The sequence below is a fragment of the Talpa occidentalis genome, unplaced genomic scaffold, assembly GCF_014898055.3.
Source record: "Talpa occidentalis isolate TD23 unplaced genomic scaffold, MPIMG_talOcc4v2.1 talOcc4.17, whole genome shotgun sequence".
Classification (NCBI taxonomy): domain Eukaryota; kingdom Metazoa; phylum Chordata; class Mammalia; order Eulipotyphla; family Talpidae; genus Talpa; species Talpa occidentalis.
Window position 1 is genome coordinate 28,571,966 of NW_023601754.1, and position 9,989 is coordinate 28,581,954.

General features: G+C 46.3%; 1 protein-coding gene across 1 annotated transcript in view; it reads right to left on the reverse strand.

The window, feature by feature from the left end:
* The window catches only part of NUP93 (nucleoporin 93), a 105,817-nt gene extending 102,300 nt beyond the window's left edge, over nt 1-3,517 (reverse strand). The window contains exon 1 of the mRNA XM_037516406.2: nt 3,419-3,517. Coding sequence (XP_037372303.2) covers nt 3,419-3,503 — 85 coding nt within the window. The 5' untranslated portion in view covers nt 3,504-3,517. The remainder of the gene's footprint in view (nt 1-3,418) is intronic.
* Nucleotides 3,518-9,989: the final 6,472 nt, after the last annotated feature.

The window sequence follows — 9,989 nt, forward strand, 5'->3', positions numbered from 1 at the left end:
TCATGCCCGCCTCTAGGAAATAATGAAACTGCCATTCTTTGTCACACTTCATTCATTGATCACCCAGAGCAATCTAATTTGGCAGCTGTGAAAGGACCCTTCGAATCCTCCCTTTCTGCCTTTGACACCCTGACCCTCACAGTCTTCCAGAAACTCTCTCCTTCCTCCCTTATCTTCCTACTGCCTCTCCAGTTCTTTCTTCTCCCAGCCTCCTCTGCTGTAGTGTCTTCATCTGCCCACCCCTTAAAATGCCAAACTTCTATCCTTGGGCCTCCTCTTCTAAGTTACAAATTTCTCAAGCTATATATTTCATCTTGGCCATGGTTTTAACAACTCCTACCAGTGGCTACTAGTCTTCCTCATGCCCAGCATCCCCTCAGGAGCTGCTGTTCAAGCGCACAACAGAATACTCTTGAGGACACAGTGTCCAGAGGTTCCAAGTTCCCTTTCCCCAGAAAGTCCATTCAAGAACCTATGAGGACTCTCTGCACCCAGGCAAAGATGCTGATCTATCAAAACAAAGGTGATGCTCACGTCCCCACGTGCAGCTCAGCTCTCGCTCCTGAAACAGTATCTCCACCTGGTCACCTGACAGCTACACCTGCATGACCCACTGGTGCCTCAAACCACACACATCCCAAACCAACCCCCTCACTTCTTTCTCTTTTTGGTCACTGCCATCGCCACCACCGCTTCTTCCTCCTGGAAGAATATCTGTCCCTCAAACCTCTCACAAAGTCAAACCCGCATCTCTCTTGCCCCCACTCTGACCGTGTGCTCTTCTCCCCGTTACCTCAACAATCTAAGCCTTCCCCTTCCTCTAACTGACCCTCCCACTACCCAGAGCAATCTCTGACAAGGGCCACTGCTCTAGTCCCATCAAGGACACCTTCCGTCTCCACCAGGAGGACGTGCTCAACTCACTCCCTGACACAGCCATTCGGAGTGCCACCCTGACCACCATCTCTTACTGCCCTCCTCTCACACACCCCGGAATTGTACTTCGTGTGCCTCACAACACTTGCACACACCAGGTGCACACTCTGCCAGCATCCCCAAACCTACCGTCAAAGGGGAATGCTAAAACCTGTTCCCTTAACACACCTCGAGCCCCCCACCTCTGGGTCTTTGCTCTGATCCCACCACCTCCTTGGCACATCTACCTTTCCCCCAACCTTATTTTGTACTTCAGTCCATCAAAGAGCAGGTTCGGGCACTGAAGCTCACCACATCTCCAACTGTTCCTATCACAAGGTCTCTGTGTTTGCCATTTCCTTCCAAGGAACGCTGGTGATGCAGACAGTCCCTCGACATTCTCTCATTTCAGTTGGGCCTCTGTTCAAATATCTTTGTCCTTCTTTGAAAATCAGCCCTGACACTACATTCCATATCTGTTTATTGCTGCTGGTGTCCTCCATAGAACAACAGTTCAATTAGGGCAGGTCTGTGCCATTTACCAAGCTTCTAACAGTGCCATGAAAAGCCATTTATTTTCTTTTCTATTTACTGAGTAACTTGTATAACAGGTGAGGGGACAAAACAGGTAAAAATCCCTCCACCCGCTCACATTTTAGAGGAGGAAGGTAAATAAGCCACAAGTAAGCAAGTAAAATGTAAGTACTAAGAAGAACTACTTAAGCAGTAAAGGAAAACAGGGAGTGGGGAAGCCTCACTAAGTGACCCCCCAAGTAAAGATCTGAAAGAAGGGGTCTCCCTGGTGGCTCAAGGGGTTAAGTCTCAGCACTATGAAGCTATACGCAGTCACTGCAGAATGAGTTCGATCTCCAGCCAGGGAGCTGACCCACATGGCACAGCAGACCTCTCCTGTGTCACCTGCTGCTCCCCTCAGCAGTGTGTTTCAGTCAATTTGCCTGTTCTGCTCCCCACTCTGTCTCCGGTGAATCCTCCCACCACCCCCACCTCTGGCCTACACCCAGTTCTTGTATGCATAAATAATAAATAAATCTTAAAAAAAAAAAAAAAGATCTGAAATAAGTAAGGGAACAAGCCACATGAACACTGAACTGCAAGCACAAAGGCCCTTAGGCCAAACCATGTCTGACATGTGAGGGAGGTGGGGTGGGGGCAAAAAATGAGAGCTTGAAAGTTACAATAGGTCAGATGTAAGATGTTTGTCTTATATGAGACAGGGATCTACTGGAGGGCTTTTTTGTTGCTGGTTTTTGTTTTTACAGTGACGGCATGGTATGACCTGTTTTAAAAACGATTATTCTAGCTGTTGTGCTGAAAACAGGGATGAGGGTAAAAGCAGTTAGAACAGGTAAGATGATATTTTGATATTCCCAGTAAAATGGGTGACTTGGACCAGGGTGGCAATCACTGGATGTGAAATAAAAAATAGCAGTTAAGGATGACTCAAAGGTTACTGACCAGAGCCTTTTGTGATGAAAGAAAATAGCAAGAAGAGAGTTTGGGTAAGGTGTGGAGGAAGTTTACTAGCCCTCTCTCCAACCATCATCCATCTTGAGGGAGATGCTGATAAAAACTGATGGAGAGGCCCAGGCTGCACAAATAAGAGATGTTTATCTAACAAATAGATATTTATTTTTTTAAGATTTATTTATTTATGCATACAAGAGCTGGTACAGGCCAGAGGTGTGGGAGGACAGAGTGGGGAGCAGAACAGGCAGATCTACTAAAACATACTGCTGAGGGGAGCAGCGGGTAGGCAGGAGAGGTCTGCCGCGCCATGTGGGTTGCTCCCTGGCTGGCTGGGGATCGCACTTATCTGCAGTGGCTGCGGACAGCTTCATAAGTTGCGTCTTAACCCCTTGTGCCACCAGGGAGGCTCCCTATATATTTTCAAAGGAAAATATCAGAAAACTTTCTTTGCAGAGACAGGGGTGCTGTGAAACCACTGTGCTGGCCACCGGGTTCCAATCACGGGGGAGGAGCGTTACCCTGGGTGCCGCTACAGGAGTCTGGTAGGGTCGGAACTCTACCAGAGTGGTTTCCCCGAGCCCCAAAGACCCCCTCCCTTGGGGGGCAACGCCTTTGGGGCTGGGTGTGTCCACAAGGGGCCAGCGAGCTGCCCAGGGCGTGTCGGGCAGGTAGCCCGGCGGGTGAGAGCATGGAGGGAGCAGCGCTCCAGCACGGGGTGGGCAGTCCATGCAGGGTGGGGTGCGCGCCGCGGCCGAGCACTGCAGTGCGGGAAGCCTGGCGTCGGGAGGCCGAGGCTCCGTATTCAGGAGGAGGTTAAACGCTCCCCGGGCGCAGCCCGGCGCTATCACGGGGGGCGGTTCGACGAGCCGCAGTGTCGCCGGCGTCAGGCGTGCCCGGCGGCCCTGAGGAGGAGGGAAGCATGAGGAGCGAGGCCCCGAGCGTGGGGAGCCGGGCCTCCGAGCCCAAACTCAAGGACTAGGCCCCGCTCGGGAGGATGTTGCCGCAGGCACCTTACCTGGCACCACAGCCGACCCCGCACCCAGGTCCAGGAGGGAGAACGCGGCCACTGCTTCTCGCGCCGCCGGCCCGCGCTTCCTCATTGGCCGAGCCCGGCCGCTCCCAGAAGACCCCGCGCGCCTCGTCTCCAACTGAACTTTATAGAAACCGGTGGAGGAGGACAAGGACATGGGCGGGGCCTGGGGCGGGCGGGGGCGGGGCCTGGGGCGGGCGGGGGCGGGACCCGGGCGGGAGGGGGCGGGGCCTGAGGCTGAGTGATCGCTCCCCGCGCTCCCTCCCACGTGAATTCCGGCTCTGCTGGGAGTTAGCGATTCCACCATTGCCTGCACGGACTCCTTACCCTCCACTGACAGCCGTCGTACTGCCAAGCGCTATTCGTGGAGCACAGTGGCCACCACGACTGACAACACCCCTGCCCTCATGGAGTTATTCAGGCTGGAAGGGGAAACAAAATATAATCAACAACTACAGATCCAGATCGTAAGGTAGGCTATGTAGAAAGAAGCTGGATGATGGAGGTAAGAATGCCCGTGTGCTCACGAAAGCCTCTCCAAGGAGGTAACTTCTGAACTAATTTTAATACACGAATGATGAGAAAGTGCTAGCCTTACCAAGTCCTGGATGCAGAACATTCCAAACAGAGGGAACAAGAGTGAGGGGGCCCAGGAGAAACAAGTTTGGTGTTGGAAAATAAAGAGTGACAGGCAGGGGATGAGCGAGGGCATCAGAGGGGGGTCAGAGTGCACAGATGCTTCAGGCCTCACCAGGAAGGTTGACATTATTCTTGCAAATGGGAAACCACTGGGGGATTTGAAGTAGTGGTGAAGCATGAGCCAACTTCTCTTTGCCAAAGATCCCTCTAGTCCTCTGGGTGGAGAATGGAATGTAGGCAGGCAGAGAGGAGCTGGGAGACTAGTGCATTGTCCAGCACAAAAGGATTGTGGAGGCAGGGTCATCAGCATCCACTCCTGCAACATACATTGCTGTTTTCTATGTACCGAAAATGAATAAGGCCCAATCTTTATGCTCCAGTGAGGAAGCAGGTATACAGATTGTGTTTCAGTTTAAAGTGGAAAGTACAGGGGTCTCTCTGGTGGCCTGGGGGTTAAGACTCAGTGCTATCACCCCTGTGGCCTGAGTTCGATCTCCAATCAGGGAGCTAACCCACATGGCTCAGCAGTTTCGCCCCCTTCTCCCCTTAGCAGTGTATTTCAGTGGATCCACCTGTTCTGCTCCCCACACTGTCTCTGGTTAATCCTCTCACCCGCCCCCACACACCACCTGCACCTCTGGCCTACACCCCCATTCTTCTACAAAATAAATAAAGTGGAAAGTGCATACCAGAGCTATGCAAGCATGCTATGAGAGTTTACCCAGTCTGGGGGGTTGGAAGTCAAGGAGGCCTTCCCAGAGGAAGGGACATCTTAACTAAGCCATAAGGATGAGTAGGGTTTAGCCTGGAAAAGAATGAGTGGAAGTTTTTCTTGGTCTAGGGAGCGGACTAAGCAGAGGCAGAAAGGAAAAACAGTGTTCTCTCCACCCTCCCATATCCTTCCTTTGTCCTCTGTCTGATAAAGATTCTCCCCTTGACAGAACTCTTTTGAGCCCTCTTTTCTTCTGAGTTCAACCGTGGCCTATAAAGGCTTGAACAAAGTACTAACATAGTGTTAGTTAGAAGAGGGAGCCTCCCACTTTGTCTCTCAGTCTCTGTGGGAGGCTATGTGTCTAACTTCAATAAGTGCCAGTTAGCAAACCCAAATGGGCTTCACATACACCAATACCTCCTTCTCACTTGTTCTGATTTTTATAATTTCTACTTCCCTGACCCCTCCCTGTTTTTTCATTCTCCCTGTAAAATACCCCATCACCTCTGTACAAAGTTGAGTTCAAATTCATGCTGGACTCTTCTCCCGATTGCAATTGTATACAATATTACTGATTAAAATATATCCTTATCACTCAAGCTGGTGTTCAACTTTGTTTTTAACACCTCACATAAGCATATTGTGGGTTCTCTACAATGGTAGTTGCTGATTGGCAGTAAGTGTGGCATTTGTCCTATAGCTATTAAACATGTATACAGATCCTGTTGTGGTCAGTAAATATTAACAAAATAGGACCTCCCTGGTGGCCTAGGGGTTAATTCTCAGCTTTTTAACTGCTAGGACTTGAGTTCGGTCCCAGCCAGGATGCTAACAACCATGTGGCACAGCAGACCTCTGCTATCTTGCCCACTGTTCCCCTTTGCAGTATATTTCAGTAAATCCTCCTTTTCTGCTCCCTACTCTGTCTCTGGTGAATCATCTCACCCCTGCACCTCTGCCTAAACTCCAGTTCTTCTGTGCAAAAAATAAATAAAAATTTATTTTTTCCTTTGTTGAGTTTTTTTTTAATTTTCTTTTTATTTATATATTTTTTACATCATTGTTCATTTTTACACAATGTTTGCATTCCCCCCCCCCATCAGGTGTTGTCCCCATAGGATTCCCACTACTAGTTCACCTGTGCACCATCACCACAGTCCCCTGTGCTCCGCCCTCCCTCCCTCTGATCCCTCTCCCTCCTCCTCCCATGCAGGATGTCTCTGGTTTATAATTGTCTGTTTGTTTTTTGTTTTGTTTTGTTATTATTTTTCCCCTAATGTCTCATTTGGTTTCCCTATATTCCTCCTATAAGTGAAGCCATCCAATATTTTTCTTTTTCCTTCTGACTTATTTCACTAAGCGTAATTCCTTCTAACTCCATTCATGTTGCTGCGAAAGCATGAGTTTATCTTTTTTGATTGCTGAATAGTATTCCATTGTGTATATATGCCACATCTTCTTGATCCAGTCATCTATATTTGGGCATTTGAGTTGTTTCCAAGTTTTACATATTGTAAATAGTGCTGCAACAAACATAGGGGTACAGGTGTTCTTTTGGATTAATGTTTTTTGTGTCCTTTGGGTAGATTCCTAGGAGTAAGATTGCCGGGTCATATGGAAGCTCCATTTTTAGTAGACTGAGGAAACTCCAGAGAGCTTTCCATAGTGGTTGGACCAGTTTGCACTCCCACCAGCAATGCAGGAGAGTTCCTTTTTCACCACATCCTCACCAACATTTGTTGTTGCCAGTTTTTTTGATATGTACCATTCTTACACTATAAGACATATATCTCAGTAGCATCATTAAAGACACATCACCCAACGCAAAGAAAGTTAAGGAAAAGATAAATACCTGGGATTACATCAAACTGTAAAGCTTCCACAGCAAAAGAAACATCAACCAAAACAAAAAATAAAAACTTTAAAAAAGGGAAGATAGTCACAAAAATAAGAGCATATTTTATCTAAATAAATAATGTTCTGTGCTTTTCACTAGCTATTTTCTTTTATATAAAGAAGGATCTTAGGGCCTCCCTGGTGGCACAAGGGGTTAAGACACACACTATGAAGCTATCCACAGCCACTGCAGCACGAGTTCTATCCCGGCCAGGGAGCTGACCAATATGGCACAGCAGACCTCTCCTGTCTGGCCTGCTGCTCCCCTCAGCAGTGTATTTCAGTAGATCTGCCTGTTCTGCTCCCCACTCTGTCTCTGGTAAATCCTCTCACCCCCATCTCTGGCCTGCACCCCAGTTCTTGTATGTATAAATAAATAAATCTTTAAAAAAAGAAGGATTTTAATAACATAAACAAATACTCGTAAAACATTACCAAATGAAAAATCAGGACATTTGCCTTTTAAAGTTGAATATTTCCATATTATAACTCCATCAATTTCACTCCTAGACACATGCCCCAAAAGAAACTCATATGTGTGCACCAGGAGATATAAGCAAGAATCTTATAGCAGCCCAATTTATAACACTAAAAAAAGTAAAATATCTATTAATGACAACAAAAAAATATAAATTAATTATGGGTATTACCACAATGGAATATTAAACAGCAGTGAAAAATGAGTGTGCTATGGGTATAAACACAACATGGCTGAATCTTGGAAACATAATGTTAAGAGGAAAAAGCAAGTATCAGCAGACTAGTCTAGTATGAACTCAAATTTTCTAATAAAGTTAAAAAGACAGTAAAACCAAACAATGGGTTGTCTGTACACAGATACACTAGTGATAAAAACCATAAAACATTGGAATGGTAAGTAGGAAATTGAAGATTATAATTATTTCTAGGGATAAAGAGATATGCAGAGGACCACCTTTGGAAGAGCTAAGGTATTTGGACATGTTTTCAGTCTTGAACTGGGTAGCTAGTTCATAGGTATTGATTATATTATTATTCATTATTACATATAAATAATTTTCTAAGTATAAAATAATATTTGACAATAATAAGTGGACAAAATTCCCAACAATACGGAGAAGGAACAACAGAACAATAGGGAGAAGGAAATATGACAAGAGAAAGTATCTCTCCTGTAAATCACAAGGAAACCCTTAAAAGCTAATGTATTTTATCAAATATTCTGCAGTGAAACGACTGCATTACTCCATAATCAGAAAAAAATACACTAAAACTAGGCTCGGGGTTTGATTTTGCTTCACTATAAGTTATAATATCATATCAGCCCCATAATTACGCAGGCATATAATTCAAAGAACTTCCTTTGAAGATTCCACCGTTACCTCCAAACCAATACCTTAAATTGTCTTCTTACCCAGATACCACAAAAACAAGTTTCTCCTGATGAAAAGGTCTGTATAGGTGTGATTCGTGGAACTATTTCTGTTAATTAACTATACAGTTTAGAAGAGTTTCCTTGAACATCATTTTTACTGAGCTCAGGACCTTTGTCTCATGATTGTTCTGAAATGTGCTGCAGGTTCCCTGTAAGACCTGTACTTTGTCCTTTAGCAGGGAAGTTACACCTCTTTTCTACTTAAAAGATATTGAGTGGGGAGGACAGTGGCAGAAAATCCTTCATCCCTCCTATTTAGTCCTGTTAGCGTCCAATAGAACCTTTTAAAATATATAATAGAACTCCTTTTTTTAAGAGAAGTTTTTTTTTAAGATTTTTTTAATTTATTTTCACATAGAAGAGCTGGGATGTAGGCCAGAGGTGTGGGGGCTGAGAGGATTCACCAGAGACTGAGTGGGGAACAGAACAGGTGGACTGACTGAAATACACTGCTGAGGGGAGCAGGAGGCAGACACATGCTGTGCCATGTGGGTAGCTCCCTGACCTGGGATCAAACTCAGGCCTCAGCAGTGATAGTGTGACAGCACTGAAACAACCTCTAGGCCACCAGAGAGGCCCTAAGAGAAAAATTTGATCACTGCTTTATATATAATACAGATTTTGCACTACTCGAATATAAGCAAAACCACATAATTACCTTTCTTGTCTGCAGAATTATCTTAAACAATAGCAAGCCTTAGTACTCTCACCTGGCTGCACTTCAGATATTCTTAGTTTTCAGATCAACTCCTTAAATATATGGGATAGTCATTCAATACACTAGACAGCGTTAAAAGACCTCCAGCGGCATCCGCTATTAAATACAAGGCTCCTTCGTGGGAGGCCCCCCCCCCCCCCCCGTCTTTGTAATTTGATTGGTGGCACGTGACAGGACTAGCCAATCAAGTGCTACAGTTAACTCAATAACGTCAAGAAAACTAACTTTCAAAATGTTTTGTTTAGACAATTGATCTCATTACCACTGATACTGGGACTGTGAAGGTAATATCCTAGGAGTTCACCTTTCCTGAATCAACCTTTAAAAAACTTTAAGCATGAAGGAAGACCCTGTCTGAGAATGAAGACTTTTACAGAAGAATGCCACCTTGTGACATAGAGAGAGGCAGTGTAGGGTAAAGAAAATATCAGGCTTTTCTGCCCTTCCGCCATCAGGATAGATGATGGATCCTTGTCCTGAATGCATGCCTGATGGCGGGCACCTGGAATAGGGTGTGGGCATAGGTAGATGGGATTCAGCTGAGCTAAGACTGTGCTTTTTAAGGGCAGCGTCACGGGGACGCCAGCAGCAGCAGCCAAAGCAGCAGCAGAAGCCGAAGCCGAAAGAGAAGCCGAGAAGCAGCAGAACGAACGCTAGAGAGCCCAGATAGAGTGAAGACTTGCTGGGCCTCCCAGCCCTCCAGCCAGCACCCCTGCCTGCCAAATTGTTAGGGGGAAAAGGCAGTCCCAAAGCAAATTCCATACAGGCTTTGTGGACTCCACCCCCACCCCAGGTCAAAGCCAAAGACACTGGGAACTCCAAATCCCATCACCACCAAAGGGAAGGTGGCTGGGACCTGAGGGTGGGGTTAAGCAGCCAGGTGGATACAAAAGGCAGACACGTGGGCTTTGGGGGCTCTCTCCATTTTGGGGCCCTCGGCCAGCTCGCGGCGTCCGTCTAGCTCTGAGAGTGACTTTGGGGTTTCCAGGTCGTCGGATCGGGTAGGACGCATTAAAGACTTTATTTCCCTATTTTCTCCCTGAGTTGTACATTTTCCTTATTTCTTTTTCTCTTGTAAATAAACCTTTTATTAACCCTTTTGCGTGTGTCTGTAGTAGAGTATTCATAAGTCCCTTTAAAGCGCGCGGGTGAGGACCCACAGCCAGGAACCCGTTTA